At 42.3% G+C, this 20,088-nt stretch overlaps 1 protein-coding gene across 3 annotated transcripts; it reads right to left on the bottom strand.

Annotated features, from left to right (window-relative positions):
- Positions 1-333: 333 nt before the first annotated feature.
- On the bottom strand, positions 334-19,193 carry LOC311608018 (uncharacterized protein C3orf85). 3 transcript variants are annotated; one of them, XM_084800317.1, is made up of 4 exons: positions 19,154-19,193; positions 12,057-12,109; positions 2,164-2,300; positions 334-607 (listed from the first exon to the last, which is right to left on the bottom strand). In XM_084800317.1, exons 1-4 carry the CDS (start codon positions 19,168-19,170, stop codon positions 518-520), a joined length of 297 nt encoding a protein of 98 aa, XP_084656443.1. In that variant the 5' UTR covers positions 19,171-19,193; the 3' UTR covers positions 334-517. The 3 variants fall into 3 exon arrangements, with proteins under 3 accessions (XP_084656443.1, XP_084656445.1, XP_084656444.1); XM_084800319.1 differs by lacking the exon at positions 19,154-19,193 and adding an exon at positions 18,639-18,831; XM_084800318.1 differs by lacking the exon at positions 19,154-19,193 and adding an exon at positions 18,653-18,831.
- Between the last annotated feature and the right edge of the window lie 895 nt (positions 19,194-20,088).

The following is a 20,088-nucleotide window of genomic DNA, read 5'->3' as shown; positions in this document are numbered from 1 at the left end:
AACCATTTACCTTGTATGCCAATCTACAAATAGGAACATAAATAAAGACAGAATTGTCTCTAGCCATTGAAAAGTGTTAAGAAAAAGAGGGTGGGTATGGACTCCGTTTGAGACGACTCTGCTTAGAATTAACACATAAAAATGAACTAACTCTCTCAAAGAAGAGGCAATTGCAAAACAGAGAGCTGTGAGCAGGATGTCTTGATGACACTGTTACTTTGACTTTGCATCCCGCTTCTCAGGAAAGCGCCCCTTTGGGTAAATGTTTTTACTTTAGTCTTTATTTTCATTCTCAAGAGTGAGCATTTAGGGAGAACTTCCAATTCCATCCAGGTGTCTGCAAGGGTTTTCACAACTGCTCCTTTCAAAAATCTCCAAGAGATTAAGACAATAAATAACGTAGCAAAGGCTGCATTGGATCTAGCCGTGTTTCTCCAAGTCTGCAGTTTGGGCACACTGTCTCGGTCCCGGTAACTGCTACCATGTTTGTTTTCTTCTTTCCACCACTCTCATACATTTACTGGGCAGCAGATATATCAAAGGCCAGCCTGGTCATGTCAAGATAGCGGTGTGCTCTTGCTTTCAAAGAGGTCCATGCTTCCCGAGCCTGCAAGGGAAACGCAAGTGAGGATCTCCAAGCAGGTAGGACACGAGCTGCATGAGTTATTATCATTACCTACCTCGAGTACTTATCTATTTAGGCTAATGCTCAGATATGTTACAATATTTTGGGGGGACATTGTCAATCAATATGGAAGTCTTGTTCTATTACAGAATCTCCCCGTTGATTACAGAACTGCTCTGTGGTCACTGGCCGGAGTGCGCTTCAACACTTTTAACATCCTCAGCTGGGTGAAGTGCCTCATGTCTGGAATCCCAGGACTCTGGGAGACAGAGGCAGGCTGATCTCTGTGAGTTCGAGGTCAGTCTGGTCTACAGAGCAAGTCCAGGATAGCCAAGGTTATACAGAAAAAACTTGTTGTTTTTTTTTAAAGCAAAATAAACAAATAAAAAAAACTTAACATCCCACAAAGAAGGCACAGCGTTTCAAGCCTATATTGTTACTTCCTTTGCCAAATAAACAATGTCTTGTGTTAGTAATTATAATGTTGGAGAAAAGGAGCAGAAAACTAGAAGTGTCGTCTGGGTGGTGGTTCTCCTCATCAGCTGCCAAGGAGAAGCAAAGCGAACCCAGTGGACTGGGTAAGACGTAACCATGCTGAGAAGGCTAGGACTGGGGCTATAAAAAAAGACAAGACATTCCATTTTTTAAAATGTTTTTATAACACACTCATGCCTGGTGACAGTGGCAGCCTGGTACTGAAAGGGATAAATAAAAAAGGAAAGAAAGAAGGAAGGAAAGAAGGAAGGAAGGGAGGAAGGAAAAACAATTTAATAATTTTCCATAGAATTATTTTCTGAAGTTGTTAAATTGTAAGAGGGGAATCCTGGCTAATGGGCATCCTCAGGGAATTTAGCAATTTCACTGGATTCAGGGTTTCATTGCTTTCTTCTACCAAGAAGTAAACATGATACACAAGTGGCTAATGTATGCTGATCCTTAACTCTTTGGAGTGGGAACAAAAGAATAGGATAATGCACAAAAGATAGACGAATGAAGGGCCATCAAAGGCACAATGATTGCAGAGGACTGCTAGCCATGAAATGACCGAGAGTAGACTAAATGGGGCACTATGCATGTATCCACCTGCCCAAGCATTCACTAACGTTGAGCCTTGACTATGGAGCAGTGCTTGTGTAGGTCCAAAGAATAATGACCTTGATGGATAAGACACTGGCCTTGCCTTATTTACTGAGGTGATTGACTGAGCGTGGCTACAGGAAACTACTTATCCCCAAGTGATATTTTGAGAACCGCTCACATACAAACCGCATGCAAACGGGAGGGCGAAGAAAGCACAAATGTCCCCTTGCAGTGAAGAGGAGTCTTTCAGAGGGGAAAGGACATTTGAGCCCAATCTTTCAGCAAGATGTGGCCTTTATTAGGTGAAAGGCACATTCTGGGGAGGGCGAAAAATCACTGCTCAGAGAAGCTAAAGAGGAAAGCATGAAGCAAGGCTGGTGACATCAGAATGCCAGCTGATGCAATACCAATTTAAAAACAGCAGTACAGGACTGCTTGTTCTGTTTCAAATGCAATACCTGATCAGCCAGGGAGATTCCTCTCCCGACTGGGTGATGATCTGGGCCCCAGAAATCCTGTAAGTGTATGACTTGTCTTTTCAGGCGTAGGAACTGGTTTGCCGGATCGTCCATCAGAAATGGTGCTCCCAACACTTCTGCAATTAGACCAAGTTGCACAGAATCTTTTAGCACAACACATTCCGTGTCTGTGTTTCCTCAAAAACCAAGCCCAGCTCTAGTGTTTGGGCAGCCAAGTTTCTGAAGCAGCAAGTCCTGGTGGATATGGCAGGCTGTTTGTAACCTCTGCAGTGTTGCCACTATAACCTACAAGTGGAGGGAAAAGTATGGCAGAGTTGTGCTACATGTATGTACGGGAGCTTCGCAGCCTGGATTAAAATTCCAGCTCTACTGCAATTCTGCAGAAATAGCTTAATTATTCTAAGCTGTCATTTTCTTGTATGCAAAGGGCTCTAGTAGCAACACACACTTAATTGCTATAAGGGCTGCATGAATTAATTAATAGCTACAGGCTCCTGATCTAACACCGGCCAGTCAATGTTTCTATCTTACAACTGAGAGGCTTTTGCCAATCAGGGCTATTTAAGATCCTATCTAAAAAAACTAAACAATAAAACACATATAAAAAAAAATCCCCAAGGGGCTAGAGATGGTTTAGTGGTTAACAATATTGGTTGTTCTTCCAGAGGACTGGGTTTGATCACCCCACAACCTCCCAACCATCTAAGTCCAGTTCCAGGTGACCTGGCACCCTCTTATGACCTTCTGTGGTCTCTGTGGGCATCAGGCATGCACATGCTACACAGACACACGTGCACACAAATTACCCATACACATCAACAACAACAGCAGCAGCAGCAACAACAACAACAACACTAGACTCTATTAGAATATTTCAAAATTACTTTTAATTGAATTTTTTGAGAGTTTTCTACATATGAGCAATATTCACATTATTTTTATTTTCACCTCTACTTCTTCCCCCACAATTCCTCCTGCGTCCCCAACTTCCTCTCAAATTCATGACCTGTTCCATTTAAGGTATTATTGTTACACAGTATGTTGAGTATGTATGCATAAATACATCCTCAACCTTCTGAGTTCACTTCGTGTTCCTCATACATATGTGTTTAAAGTTGACAAGGGATTAGTTAACCTATCTGGGGCTCCTTGCTGGAAAAGACTGATTCTCCCTTTCTCTCTCAGAAGTCATTATTTGCATGAAGTTCTTCCTTCATCTAGGGGTGGTGCCCTGGTAGATTGTCCTCATCTTGAAATCTTTATGTAGAAATGCAACACAGTTCCCAGCACTTAGGAGGCAGAGGCAGGTGGATTGATGTGAGTTTGAGGCCAGCCTGGTATAAGGAGTGAGTCCAGGTTATCCAAATCTACATAAAGAAACTCTGTCTCAAAACAAAACAAAACAAAACAAAACAAAACAAAACAAAACAAAAAACCCTCTAACCAAACCAAACCAAACCAAAACAAAACAAAATACAAAAACCAAACCAAACCAAAACAACAAAAGAAATGCAACACAATTAGTCAGTATGGAAGGAAAAAAAATGGGACCACGCCATACCTTTGCAGTAACAATGTAATCTGCACCCCATATTTGGTAAACATTTCTCACAGAGTGTAAAAATGCTAAGAAATGCTACATTGGGAGCTCTCCAGCCTCATAATTAACAGGGCTAATGACAATCACTGTGTATGGAGCCAGCTTATGGTGAGATACAGCACTCTCTCCCATAGGGCTTGCCGGTTAGTTGGGGTCAAAGGACAATGCTATACAGCAGAATGAGATATCACGTGATCCATTTACACTGTTCTTGAAGATGGGGGCATAGGGCACAAGCAGCTGTTTTCATGGTTGTTCATGAGGAAAAGATTAGATCAGCGAGAGGCAGAAGAGGCTGGAGTTTTCAGTTTAAATTAGAGGAATGATGTGTGGAAAGGAGTTTTAATGGGACTCTATAAAGCCTATGTATGAAAACAATAGTTAGAAATAAGTAGGAAGAAGAGTCATAACTGTTCATACTTCATTTTAGAGCACTGTAGTGACAGGTGCCAGAGTAATACTGTCTTAACAAAGCTAATCCAGTGTCATGTAAACCAGCTGGGATATTTATGGAAGCCTCTCCCCTGGCTCCCAAACTCCTCTGCTTCCTGACGTTCACACTTATCCCCTTGAGGTGTGGCCCTCTCCCTTGGCATTACTTGAGTGTTTTCAGATCATAGCATCTACCTCCTCCTAGAACAAGTGATTCGATCAAGAACAAAGCAGAAGCTGGACTCTAGCCACAACGGAAGCACATGTCATCATTTCAGCAATGCCCTGGGCTACCCAGGACAGCCCTATGAACTGAAAGAGATGAATGTACAAGGGTGTGCACACAAACACCCAGGAACCTGGTGCCTTTGCTACATCCAGGCCTTAAGATGACTGTAACGTCCGCATACCTGTTCAATGTGTCATTATTAAACAAAACAAGACACTCGAGCCAGAACCAAGGCCCTAAACTACTCACAAACAAACTCCTGACCTGGAAATGGCAATAATAAACTTTATTTTTTTTTTAAAGCTGCTACAATTTGAGGCAATTAGCTACATCGTAGGAGATAACTGCTCAGTAGGGACTTGCTGAGATCAAGGAGAATTGTTGCTCACAAGGGTGGGTGCATGGTGAATAAGGGAGGGCCCCAGGCACAGAACAGTCAAAGGACACATTCCCAGTGGTATGCAAAATTTCTGCCTAAAGACCTTCACTTCCTCCTCTTCAGTCCCTGTTCTGATTCTTGTCATGGCATAGTAAGCTATCAGAAGATAACCTTGGCTCATAACCTTTGCATTCATGCGAAGATAAGTGATAAGCCACCTCAGCAGCGTGGGGACTCACGATGAGAGTTAACAGGTAACTTGAAGAAGACACATTGGGCCAGAACACTGATACTACTTTTTTAGAGATATTCTGTTGTATTTTATTTGCTACGTGACAAGAGATAACCCAGTACTATGCACACAAGGCTGGCCTCAAACTCACAACAACCCACCAATCTTTCTGCCTCACCTCCCCCCATATTGTAAATATAAGCACGCATCATGATGACCAACTTTAAGGGTATAATCAATTTTGATACCCTCGAGGAGATGTTACAGAGAATCTGGCTTTGTCAGCAGACATGTGTCTCCATAGCTGGGAAACGACAGTGGAAGGCAAGAACGTGTATTTGAAGTTGAAAGGAGCTGAGAGCCAAGGAACAATCTATCCAACCCAGACTAGGCTCAGACACCCCCACTTTGCGGATGTGATGGAAAGGAGTGGCTGAGCTATAGATGTGCTTAGACAGTATTGAAGGATGAGTTAGACCTGCAGCCTAAGGTATGTTTAATACAGTGCTGAAGGATTTTGGTTTTATTTTTATAAATGTCTCATGATGGTTTCTGAACAAGGAAATAAGGGGCCAAGTTTACTTCTAGTTGTTAAAAATATATGTAGCATAACAATGACCTAAAACAAAAAACAAAAAACAAACAAACAAACAAAAAAGAACAGATCTCACTATGTCACTATGTACTCCTGGAATTCAGTACTTAGACCAGGGTAGACCAGGCTAGCCTCAAACTCACAGAGACATGCCTGCTTCTGCTGCCCAAGTACTGGGATCAAAGGTGTGTACTATTATAAACATGCATTTTGACTATTTTGAAGGCGTGATTCAGCAACATTAAGCTCATGTCTATGATTTGTAGCCATCACCTCTGCCCATTTCCAGAACCAGGTCCTCATCCTGGACAGAACCTCAAAACACTGTAGCAGTGAGTCTCAACACACCCTCTTCCAGTTCCGGGAAACTGTTGTTCTTCCCGTCTTTTGGAAGGCACACTCCAGCTACCTGGAGTATCTGGATTCATTCGGTGCTTTATTTCACTTAGCACACTGAATTCAGGGCCCACCTGATGCCAGCCTAACAGTCCACTGTAAGGATGAACAGCATCATCTACACATTCCACATTTATTTTCCCATTCCCGCCTCTACTTTGTCAGTGGAGAAGCAGACAGGAAAAGATGAGAACAGGTCAAGAGACACATGGTTGCAGCTCTTCTAACTGTCAGATGATTGATAACGACACTGGAGATGGGGAAGTCACCACTGATCTGAAGAGAACTCATTCATTCACAGTTTGGACAAACCAGCAGTGGTTTCTGTTTTTCTAATAAGTGCTCATGGGGGACTCCTCAGATTTCTCATTTATTCTCTCTGAAGAAAAATCACGATGTTATATACCCTGGGCCTGCTAATCCTGTTAAAACAGATGTTTTTCTAAATGAGGGGAGTTGGTATGCAAAGTGGACTAGATATTGCCAAGAAATAATAATATTGCTAAATATTGGTGTTCAGGTTATAATTTCCAAGTAGAAAAAGAAAGTAGTAGTTTCTTGATGTAGCATTACTTAGGGTCATACAGAAGCAAAATTCTACAGCATGATTTCACTAGTGTATTGTATGACCTCCGAACAAAGGAGCTATTACATAAGCTTCAATAGAAAAGTGTGACTTAAAATATATGCCATTGCTATTTTAAGCTTTAATAATTCTATCTTTGGAACTCTGCTCCCTTTTTCTTCATAGAAAATATTTTACTGATATAATCCTCTCTTCCTTCCCAGGGCAAAGGACCCACCTCAGCAGAATGGGCCCATCGGCCAGCCAATAAATATTAATCGGTGGTGATAATAACATCACCCAGGAGAAAGAGAAGGCGAGTGTTATTTATTATCTGGCATTACAAATGGGAAAATTGACACTGGGGATGGAATGACTCATTCAAGGTCGTCTCAGAAGCCAGTGGCCAGGCTGGAAATAAAATCTAAGTAATATAGTGGGGGCACACCATTACCCTCTCTGCTTGAGGAATTTCTCCTCCCTTTTTCATTTTGCCTGGTCAACCTTGAAAGGTAGTGAAAGCAAGAGCAGGGTTTCGAGTTTGTTGGTCTACTTAGTGCTACTGGGACCTGGAAATTAAGCCCTGAGTTTTATTGCTTTGTTGGTTTTCTTTTTATTTTTTTTCAACGATTCAATTATTTATTAACCATATAAGTAGAGACAACCTATCTCAGACTATAAACACAAGTTCTGTAAATAGAAGTAATAGTTGTATGTCTACTTGTGAGGTTTTTAAAAGAAAGATTAAACAGGATATTGCATGTTTCAAACAGTGCTGATACATAGAAACAACAAATACCAGCTAGGAAACCCTGGTAGCCCATCTCTAACACCATATATTTTCTGAATTGATAAGCTACAAAATTATTGCTATCACTTAATCCTCAGCTTTTTTTTTTTAAGCAACAGTTTGATTTTTCTCATTTTTTTGCTGTGACTTGGGTTTACACTCTGGTCTCACCATGTTCATTGTCATAGTGCTTCAGTATTGTGGACGCACACGTCCAAGGTAGCTTTATTGCTTTTCAAAAGGGTCTTTTTGTGCTTTTGTTTTCTTAATGTAGTTAATACCAGCCACGTTAATGCCTCCCTTAAAATCTTTATAAGCCATAAAAAATTTCTGTCTTTTTAATTCTTTACAGCTTGTCCCTCCCACCCCCAGTTAGTCAGATTTAATACGTTCTATTTATGTTCTACCTAAATGTTCTTAAACTGTGAGACCACTCTGAGCTAAATAGTGAGACCAAAAAAACCAAACCAAAACAACAACAAAAAAAAACCTAACAGGAGAGCCTGGTGATGGTCTTGGAGTGCCTGTCTGTAATCTCAGAACTTAGGAAATGGAACAGGGAGGTGGGACCCCACTTGGGCTATATGCGACCCCATCTCAAAGGGAAATGGAACTAAAAATAGAGAGAAAGAAAGCAAGAGTCAAAAGGAATCAAAGGAAAAAGAGAAAACTGAAGAACACAGAAGGGAAGAAATGACAGAAAGTCACAAAAGGTTAGAAGTCATGGGACAAAGGGAAAGCGTTGGGCATGATTAAAAAAAAAGAGAGAGAGAGAGAGAGGAAATCAAGGGTGGGAAGAAGAGAGCTGGGAAAATAGGAAGGTGGACTAAACTCTAGATTGGGTTCCCAGTTCTGGTGTATTGAAATGTTTAATGGTAGTCTCCACATCGGAATCTTTATTTGGTTGAGGAACTTCAGTTTTATGGACCTGAGAATTGCTGATTGAAGCTCAAGGTGGCCTCGAATTCACTGGCATGCCCCTGTCTCAACTTACTGAGTGTTGGTGTTACAGAATCTCTGGAGAGTTTTGGAAAGTAGCATCACTTGAGTTGAAGTGAAGTCTGCACAAGCTTTTAGCGCACACACAGTGACACACACACACACACACACACACACACACACACACACACACACACGTGCAGGCAGACAGTTCCTTGGTCCTTGGATATTTCTTGGGAGTGGCAAAGCTTTTATTAGTTTTTAATCCAATGGACAGGAGAGTTGAGAACCCATGAAAGGCGGCATTTCATACAGGATGACATGACCCCTGGGCCACTGCCTGGGTGTGCGGATGAGAGTCTTCTCGCCAGGGCCACAACCATGATGCCACATGAACAGGTAAACAGTCTCTCTGTTCCATCCAAACGATTCAGTGAATCTGGTCTTTAGTAAAGGCACCTTTTTCTCCAACCGCATTATTTCCTGCCTCTGTTACTTATTGTCACCATGCATGTCCTTAAGAGTGCCAGTCAGTCTTATACCCATATGGGTCCCATACCTGTACTCCAGAGTTTGGGAGGCTGACTCAGGCAGACCTCCTGAGCGTCGTAGAGAATTCTAGGCCACCCTGAGCTACATAAAACAACACTGTCTCACTCATCCTTAAGTACAAATAACCAGGTGACATTGTAATAATAAAATTGTGTAAATAAAAGTTGTATCAAGAAATACCAACTTTTCAAAGAATGAGTCTTTTAAGGGGCGGCTGTAAAGACTTACTCCTATGGCAGAGAAGAAAGCTGGCAGAGAGGGACTGAAGGTGCAGACAAGGTTCTGAGGAAGAAAGAGTGAGCCTAAAACTCCTTGTCAAAACAAAAGAAGCCAACCAATGAAACAAACGAACAAACAAACAAACAAACAACTCTGTGAAAATGAAAAGTTCTTCAGGACAGATTGTCACTACTTGCTAGCGGGCAGTGGGTTGGGGGCAGGGGAGGTAAGAACTAAAGGCTAGAATGAATGACCAGAGACAAGCAGGCCAAAGGTGGCTGATTTTCCCTCCTGTCTATCACTAGCGTATGTCCTTGTACTTTACGGAGAGACATGATCACAGGTCAGCGACATGAACATGGACCTCCAAATTGTTTCACGTGTGGGTCAACTCCAGTTGCTAAATCAAAACAGAAAGGTGTAAATGTCGAGGGAAAGAAGTATGGCTTTTATTTTAGCAGACTAGCAGTGAAAACTATCTTTTAAAAGGCAAATTAGAAACAACAACATTCTTCTGAAGTCATTGTTTTGTTTCCGACATGGGCTCACCATGTAGCCCAGGCTAGCCCCCTACTTATGATCCTTCTGCCCCAGCCCCATGAATGCTGGGAAGGAGGATATACACTATCATTCCCTACTCTATTTAATCCTCAATGATGTTCAACGATTGGCCTACTAAGAAAATATACTCCAAATATATTTATTTTCTGTAGGGTTCCCTGTAGCCCAGGCTAGCCACAAGCTCATTCTGTAGCCAAGGATGACCTTGAACTTCTGATCCTTCTACCTCTGCCTCTTAAGTGCTGGGATTACAGCCATGCACTACAATATCAGGTTAATTTAGTTATGCAAGTCAGATACTCCACTATCTGAGCCCCAGTCCCTATATTTGCTCTTTTTACCCCTCCTGCCTACAGTACTTGCTAGTCCCAGGAGGTCTCCCACCCAAGGACCAACCAGGCCTGACCCTTCTTAGCGTCCAAGATCAGCTGTATTCAGGGTGTTACAGCTATAGACCCCATATTTAATCTTTATGTTTGATTTTATTAGCTGCCCTGTTGAGATAGCTACATGTTGAATTTAGCACTACCCCGAGCAATGCTAGAATAAGGAACTTCCTGGAGAAGCCGCTGGCGGGGGCCCTGTTACCACGTCAAATACGGTCACCCTTGCTGATTCCTGCTCCTCTGGTGCCTTAGTGGGTCTGGTTCTTTAGGACAAGGTCTTGCCTGTGTCCTGATGTCAGTTCATCATCAGATTGCAGCAGGAAGAAGGGGGTTGTTCTTAGCAGTACTCCACATACAGTGGGAAGCGGCTTCAGCATCCACCTGGGGTTAACTGTATAGCTTCCTGACACTGCTTCTCAAAGCTCCCAGTGTTCCTTTTTATAAAACGGGGGCATGGGACTGATTTTCAGAGTGATCAGGAGACTTGAATTACAACAATGTGGAAAGTCCCTGACACATAAAAGGAACTTAGATGGTAGAATTAATATTTGCAGACTTTAATTCATGGAGAAGGCAGTTCTTGACCTAGATGTTCAAAGGAGGTACAATTATTTTTCAAATCAACTATGGCACTCAGGCTTCTAACTCCCTATCCAGGGAGTGTCTGTGTTACTATTTTGAAAACAGAATCAGTAGGATACTTTGGCACTTTGCTCTTAAGTGTAATGACTTGAGAGGAGCTTGCCATCATTTTCGAAACTGAGTAATAAGGCATTCTCCCTTCCCACCTTAAGTCAAGTTGCAGGGGAGAGTCATTTGTTGTAGACCTAATATGTTACGAGGAAGACTTTGTAGATAATAGGAATAAACTTTTAAGTAATTTTGTTTATTTTATGATAAGAAGGGCTCCTGGGAAGTACAGGTGAGAACGCTTTGTTCCTACACGAACCAGGAAGCGAGGCGGAAGAAAGAAATTTGGTTCCACCACTGCTTCCCACTCTAGAGCTGTCTAATTTAGAAGACCATCAGCTAAGCAAGTGCAACAAGTGGGCGTGATTCTGAAGACATCAGCTTCTACACCTTTCAAGCAGGACAGGCACCTTCCCCGAGGTCTGAAGGGCTGAGCCAAGACAGCAAATAATTTTCTGGTCTTACTTTCCAGTTCTTGAATGGTTTTTTGCTTTTGTTTTTTTTTTTCCTTTGAGCTTTAGCTACAAAACATCATTTTCTTTTTGTTAAAGTAAGGCCAGCCAAATCAATTGTCCTGAAAGTTGGTGTTTTTGTGTCTCGGAGCTAAAGACTGAATGGCTAAATATGCACATAGACACACATAAAGAGTAGCTTCTACTTATGGGAGAAGCTTCATGCAGAAAATAATTTTGTGCATTAGCCTAAAACTTAGGAAAGGAACAGATTTATTCTGGATTATGAATCTTTATCAGAAATACTTATAAATCATATAAGCTTTACTGTTAAGTTAATTTAAATATTTTCAGGTTTGGTTACAAGGAAACCAAATGACCACTCAGCTCCATTCTGATACAACTTCCAAATTTCCTGGGTCCGTTTGGCAGAAAAATTGCCTGGACTTTTGTGCCTTCCTTGATCTGTCTTCAAAGCATGCAGCTCAGAGAAGGTTAAATATATTTATGCTTCCAAAGTACTTCGAGGTCTCTTTATACTGCTACTGTGTGAGCGTTAGGATTTTGAAAAGATATTTTAATCTTTTCTTTTATTCAAGGACAGCAGAGCACTTCTTTGGAAGAAACAATTAAACCAGCATGTTAATATGTTAATGTATAATTAGGAATAAAACAATCAAACACTTGGCACAGTGACAGTTTCAAAAGCACACTGTGGCATGTTTCCTTGGCTCCCTCAACGCTTTTGAGGTCTACAGAATGAGATGTATTTGTTCATATCTTACAGATGCCAAAAAGAGTTACCCCCTGATAGTTGTAAAAGATATGAAAAACAAAAACTAATCAATTTCTTACCTATTAGCAAGGTGGAGCACACAGCTACTTGAAGCAATTTATTGGCCATGATCCTGTTTTAGGAAGAAAAAGATGTATTTAATTTCATCTAGCCTAGACAAAGCTCTATCATACACTAGATATTTTTCCAGGCATATAAAGCATTTACCGTGTACCTGAATGTTTCAAAGAAGTAAGAGAGAGGCCTTTGCTTGACGTAGCATTTTTATATACCTCCTGCCTTTTTACCCTTTGGACTTTTTGAACTGATTTTACAGGCTGTACTTACAGGAACCATTTATTTATTTACTGATTTACCTGTCTATGTACACTTATATAACATGCCAAAAAAAGAAGAAGAAGAAAGAATGGGAAGGAGAAAGCGAGATCACATTCACTCTTAGTAAAAATATTTTCTAAAGGCAACACTATTATGTCATAAAATAGTTTGGTGTTTTTTTTTTTTTAAATCACAGCACACAATTATTATTCAAACCTCAGTTCAACTACTGGACATGTATCTCGGAGATTCAACACTCACACCTGACAAACAGCTTTATTAGCAGGAAGCAAAGCTATGAAACAAACCAGATGCTATACAACACTGAAGGTGAAGCTGAGGTGCATGTGTATCATGGACTTCTGCAATCAATAAAAAGCATCACTTGTAGACACAGCAGTTGGGTGAATCTCAGGGAACTCGGTAACAGTGAAATGGTTACATCCTTTATGGTTCATTTGTTTAACCTTTTTGAAAACAACAAAAAATGTGGCTGTTCAGAACAGAATGGTGGTTGCCAGAGATTAGGAATGGGAGGAGAAGGAGGCCAGCCTGGATTACCGATGGGAAAAGCTTTGGTGGATTTCCTCTGTGTTTGAATTATGGTGAGGATGTGAACATAAAAATGGGATCAAATTAAACCATGATGGCTACACATCACACACAAAGGAGCCCATGCAGACACAGGGAGATCTGTGAGCTAGCAAGTTATAGTCATGTTAACATTCCCTCTCTACTTTTGCAAGATGTTCCTATTGGGAAAATCTTGGTCAAGGACACATGAAGCCTCCTTAGGTTATTTCTTACAAGTGTGTGCAAAGCTACACCTCTTAAAATAAAGCTTAATTAAGAAGGAAGGGTTTACCTGCACTGTGATATCTGTTTCCAACAACAGAATGTAACAGTAAAACCAGCACCCTACTTTCATGTCCTCAACAATTGTGTTTTTCCCCTGGTGTGATGAACAGCTAACTGAGTGAATTCACCATCTCATATAATTTGTGCTGAATGGCAACATTACCCAGTCTCAGCATGAGTTGCAATCTGGACTGTGTATAGAGATATAAAAGTGGTGAAAACAACTTCTTGATGGCCATCTGAATTGTGCAGGGTGTTTGAATAGATAGGTGTCTGGGTAGAACTATATCTCCAGGACCTTGAGGATAAAGGGCTTGAAATAATTAGATCGGGAAAGAAACATGGTAACCTGGGAAACCCATCCCAAGTCCATACCACATCTCCCAGGTGTCCACCCACAACACACCTCCCAGGTGTCTACCCACAACACATCTCCCAGGTGTCCACCCACAACACATCTCCCAGGTGTCCATCCACAGCACACCTCTCAGGTGTCCACCCACAACACATCTCCCAGGTGTCCACCCACAGCACATCTCCCAGGTGTCCATCCACAACACACCTCCCAGGTGTCCATCCACAGCACACCTCTCAGGTGTCCATCCACAGCACATCTCCCAGGTGTCCACCCACAACACATCTCCCAGGTGTCCACCCACAGCACACCTCTCAGGTGTCCACCCACAACACACCTCCCAGGTGTCCACCCACAGCACACCTCCCAGGTGTCCACCCACAACACACCTCCCAGGTGTCCACCCACAACACATCTCCCAGGTGTCCACCCACAGCACACCTCCCAGGTGTCCACCCACAACACACCTCCCAGGTGTCCACCCACAACACATCTCCCAGGTGTAACACACCTCCCAGGTGTCCATCCACAGCACACCTCCCAGGTGTCCACCCACAGCACACCTCCCAGGTGTCCACCCACAACACATCTCCCAGGTGTCCACCCACAACACACCTCCCAGGTGTCCACCCACAGCATACCTCCCAGGTGTCCATCCACAGCACACCTCCCAGGTGTCCATCCACAGCACACCTCCCAGGTGTCCATCCACAGCACACCTCCCAGGTGTCCATCCACAGCACACCTCCCAGGTGTCCATCCACAGCACACCTCCCAGGTGTCCATCCACAGCACACCTCCCAGGTGTCCATCCACAGCACACCTCCCAGGTGTCCGTCCACACTACACTTCTGCGGTGCAGTTTCCATCTGCACAATTCTATGGGCCTCCTTTGCTTTGACTATGAGGAGAGGTAAGAGCTTTAGCTGTGCGCTCTGTTCTGGAATCTTAGAGAAATACTTAACTAATGGAATCGATTGATTTGAATTTGATTAAACTGCCTCATCTCCAGCAAAGATTTCCCTGACCAGGTCTGTAAGTTAGCAGCCTTATCTAGCTGGCTGCATAAAATAAGCATCATGTAGCAGCTTTATTTTTATGTTGATGCTTGGATTTTTAAATATTTTCCTCCAGAGATTGTCTCCTCTTGTGATCTACAAATGAAAGAAGCTAGAATCCATGAAAATTGGCAACCTTCATCTTAAAGAAACTGGAATGCTCTTTGAAATGAAACTGAAACATTTCTCTTTGGAAAAAAAAAATTAGAAAGATCAAGTAGCATGGATTAATGAATCCCATCCTTGGGCTGTTTATAACTGAAGTTTCCCACTTGGAAATCATTGCTCTTATATGATAGGACAGACCCCCATCAGCTCCTGCATACCAATGATATGTAAATGTAGAAGATAAGAGGGTAAATAAAATCACATCCAATATCATCAAAAAGATTTTTTTTCTTTAAAGAAGAAACACAAAGGAAAGAAAAGCCTCTTCTACTGAGGAGGAAGATGAACTTGGTACCTGCCACCAGTGCCATCATACTTTTTAGATTGGAAAGCACCAATGCCGTCAGAGTCTGTAGAGCACAGAGCCTTCAACACTGTCAGACTCCGAAGACTGTAGAGCCCTCGAAAACACAGTGCTCCTCTATAATATTCTGGTATTGAGTGATGAAGGGCATGGTGCAGCCTGGCTTGACTCAACTGGCTCAGGATCAGTGGATGGTGACGGGCAGCCTGTGCTCAGGAGAGGACTGAAACCTTACGGTGTGTTGTACTGACCTTTGAACTACAGTTGTTCTGTGGAAAGCTCAGTTCTGTGAAGTCGATTAAGGTATTCAGAGCAGCTATAGGGGAACAGCACTTGGTCACAGCACATGGGAAGGGGGTCATTTGTAAGACGATTTGACTGCATAGGTTTACCACAGTTTGTATTCTGAGTATTCTGCCACTGAGGGTGAAGAGACTTTAGCTAGCCCAAGCGTGGCAAACAATTACCTTCCCCCTTCCTTCTCCCTTGTAAATGATATATTACATCCCCAAAGCTAGTCATCAAGGCCAATTCCCTTATTTGGACACTTTCTTATGCCAGAGTCATTTCTAAGACTGATCACTAAGGTCCAATTATCAAAGTATTGAGGTCTAGCAATAAAAAGCCCCCTTTTGGCTATCCTAATTAAAATGCCCAATCAAAACATATCACTGCATCCTAGCCCAAAAGATTTATTTATTTATCTAGGTATACCAGCGCTCTGTTGTCATGCACACCAGAAGAGGGAATCAGATTCCATTACAGATGGTTGTGAGCCACCATGTGGTTGCCGGGAATTGAACTCAGGTCCTCTGGAAGAGCAACAGCCAGTGCTCTTAACCACTGAGCCGTCTCTCTAGCTCCCCTAGCCCATTCTAATACAGACATCCTCCCTTTTTTTTCTCCTCATGAAAATGATACTTCCAAGGTTGTTTGCTGGTGTTTTCTGCCGGAGTCAGAAATCCGTCCCTTTATTTTTCTTCCATGCTTAATAAATGACCTCTCTGTGAAAAAAAAAAAAATGGATGTTTGGATGTATGTAGTGCCTAATCCAGTGTCCAGGAGGGATCACCCTACTGTGTGTGGGTTCCTTCAGAAGGCATTTCCCATCACTCCTGGAGTTACTGCCTGATCTTCAGGCAGAGAACAATGCAGCAACAAAAGAATAAGGGTTTCTCTTTTTTCTTTTTCTCTTTTGGTTTTTTGAGACAGGGTTTCTCTGTGTAGCCTTGACTGTCCTGGACTCACTTTTGGAGACCACACTGGCCTTCAACTCAGAGCAACTTGCCTGCCTCTGCTTCCCAAGTGCTGGGATTAAAGGCATGCGCCACCACTGCCTGGCCGAAAAAGGCTTTCTTTAAAGCCTTGTTACATGCCCAGCAGCTCAAAGAGGTGCACAGTCAGGTCCAGGCCCACCTGCTTAATACAGAAATGAGTATTGAATTATGATATGGGATATGCTTCTGTCTTGGAAGGTGGAGTTTTTTTCTGTTTCATTTTACTCACAATCTGAGTAAAATGAAAACTTTTGTGGACAAATGGAAGACACTGTTTCTTTCCAGGCTGTTCCCTCCATTAAAGCACACTAAATTCCCACCACTACATCCATCAGGATTTCATTGCTGCTCTCCCGATAGTGGGGCATACTCACCATATGCTTTAGTTTTTAAGTGGGAATGGGATTGGGATTAGTTTGAAGAAATCAGCTACAGTCTTAGAGAGATATATCTTGACCTTGTATTCATTTTTGGTATGCTTTGATGAAGATTTAACAATTTGCTACAGCCTGAGAGGCCTAAGGTTTAATAACATTTGGAGATTACTTTCAGAACTCGCACAATGAACTTCCTTTTCAGCAGGTGCAAGTTACTCACCATCTTTGAACCACTGCACTGGTCTGACCTGATCTGAGGAAGTGAGAGGAGTCATCATTGGGTGTGGGTTGTCTAGGATCTTTCTCTTCCTTTCCCCCATTTGTGTGCTACCTTGTTTTTTTGTTTGTTTGTTTTATCAATTTAACTTTTTTTTTCAATACTGGGTTACTCTGTGTAGCCCTGGGTGTCCTGGAACTTATTCTGTAGACTAGGCTGGCCTTGGACTCACATTGGTCTGCCTATCTGTGCTTCCCAAGTGCTGGGGTTACAGGCATGATTTTGTGTCTAACTTGCATGCCTCAAACTGAGTATAAGAGTACAGAACGTGGGGATCTAATATCTGATTATACAGTAGTAATTTTCAAAAATCTGTCTATTCTGGATGTATTTCACACACATTTGTTCCAAATACTAGAATTACAAAAGGGCAATAAAACTGTTCCCAGGAAAGAAGAAAACCCTTTCATGGAACTCTGAGAGAACTGCGGTCACTTAACTTTTCAATAGGGACAAAATGAGTTGCGAGAAAAGCCAGGAGAGGATTACAATGAGGGAAGGTCCAGTGGAAGCAAGTGTACCCAACTCATCAGCAGGGCATGCCTGGGGTGTTCATAAAAATACTTGTGATTAGTCTACTTGTGGAATGAAAAACTCTCTTGTTTTACACACACACACACACACACACACACACACACACACACACACTTGAAAAAAAGGTGCTTGTTAGCTAAGCCTTGTTGCCCACATGTACAATTCCAGCTCTTGGGTGGCTGAGACAGGAGAATTACGAATTTGAAGCTAGCCAAAACTACCAGGCAAGTGTGAAGACAGCCTGGGTCACAAACTAAGACGTGGTCTTCTAATATTTTTTGACTGATTTATTTTTATTGATAATACTTATATGTGGGGTGTGTGGAGTTTTTTGTGTCGAGAGTACAAATTCAGGAGTTGAGTTGCTCCCACTTTGGGTTCCGGGGATAAACTCAGCCTCGTGTTGCAAGTACTTTTACTCACTAAGCCAACTTTCTAACACACAGCACTGTCTTAAAACAGTAAAAACAACATAAAAAAGTAGGGGGAAGGGATTCCCTGTTACTGATGCTTAATAACGTTGCGACTTCCATCAATTGTCACTATAAACAAATTAGAGTAGTTTATACATGTGTCATTAGCACAAATACAGTCTTGCAGTTTGAGGCAAAGTGACAATCTGTTCTGTGACATGGCGTTGGAATTCCACAGTTTCTCAATTAAGTTTTGAAGGCAATGCCTGCTAAGGCGTTTTTCTCATTACACACTGAATAATTGATAGTTGATGAGTATGACATTTATTGAGCATCAGCAATGTGCTATATAGTTCACAGAGCACAGAATTGTTGGGGGCTGCTGCCCATCTGGCTCACGACCAAATCGCAGCCTGTCATTTGCTAAGTCATCTAGGCTTTACTAAGCCAAAGGCAAAGAAAACATTGTTGGAGACTCAGGATAGAAGCGAGAATGGGACCGGATTTTCTCTGTAGGCATCCCTTTGGGCACTAGTATTAGTTCTGTGGGGAGGCAATTTGCTCCCATGGTGCTGGTAATCTTAGAAGATAAACTTGATAATGGAGGATACATTTGAAATAAGGGCCGTGCTGTCACTGTATGATGACCATTTTCCTCCCTCAGCCTGTCATTTGGCCTTCAACAGCAACAGCATGACTTACGTTCAAATAACTACCTGTGTGTGTTTGGGCTTCATACATAGAAGGACAGTGTTCAGATTCCGCAAGGAAAGGCACAGCTTCAGATGGTTGGACGTACTGCTTGAATTTCCCTGTGGAATAGATGGGAGACCTAACGTACAACAGAGGGATATTGGAGAGAGTGTACGAAAATCAGATGACACAGCTGGGGAAGGGGATGGGGGGTGCTGGGGGAAGCAAACTGAAAATTCTCAACTGACAGGAAGATACAGGATGTTAAAGGGATAGCAAAAGCCTGGCTTGGTGACAATGCTGGTAATTCCATGTAAGGTTGAGATAGGAGGACCACTAGTTAGAAGCCAGCCTAGGGTATATAGAAAAACACTATTTCAAAAAGACAGTGGGCAAAGGGCAGAAATTATTTTCTATTGATTTCTACTGATGGTTATTGGGTTGTGGCATTAATTTTCCAGGGCTGCCCTAGTGAAATGCCACAGATTGTGTGGCTTTAAAAATATCAGAAATGTATTACTCACAATTCTGGGAGATCCATGTCTATGATGATAATGTTGACAAGCTTTGTGTCCTCTGAGGTGTTATTGGCCACTCTCATGCTGTCTTTCGTGGGGTGGTTTTTCTGTGTATGCATCCCTGATGTTGGTCTATGTCCTAACAACCTCTTCCTAAAGGAAATTGGTCAGGTTGGATCAGAGCCTATTCTAACAATCTAATTCTAAAATAAGACCTCATCAAGTACAGGTACATTCTGCGTGTTGGAACTACGATTTAGGATTCAACCTATGACATTTTTTTTCCTTTCATTTTGCCATAGGTCTCACTATGAAACTCTGGCTAACCTGAATCTTACTAGGTAGGTCAGGCTAACCTCAAACTTTCATGGGCCTCCTACCATGGCCTCCTGGGTCTAGGGATAATATATGTGTACCTCAATACCCTACTTGATGTATGAATTTCGAAGGGACACTTTGAAACTTGCCATCAAAGTATTAGATGCAAGGGGTCAAGGACACTGTAAGTGTGTCTTAGTAGCTATGTCTCTTGACAGTTAAAATATCCCTTTGTAGTTAAGCATCCCAGCTGGGCTTGGGTTCTTCGTGTCCTGTAGAAGCTAAGGAGCACCAGGGGCTTTCCAAATTGCCACACTTGCAAGTGAACATGGCTCTGTGTCCTCAAAGGAGCCCAGCTGCATGTAACATCATTTGTCCTGTGGTTGTGACCACTTCTGACCTTTTTCAAGAGGATCATAGGAAGAAATACCCTAAAAGAAAGATCAATCCACCATGATTTTTTTGGAGGGGGGCTGGGGTGGGGTGGGGAGGTCACTTTACTTTCCATGAGTATACCACCCATCTTATAAATATTCATAAGGAATCTTAGAGGTTCACAGTGGAAAACCTCTTTGGGTCAGCTGGCTCCAGGCTTTCTAGTATTCAGTGATTTACTTTGCTTT

Source organism: Acomys minous, assembly GCF_964271855.1.
Source record: "Acomys minous genome assembly, chromosome: 11".
NCBI lineage: Eukaryota > Metazoa > Chordata > Mammalia > Rodentia > Muridae > Acomys > Acomys minous.
This window is presented reverse-complemented; position numbering and strand designations above follow the sequence as displayed.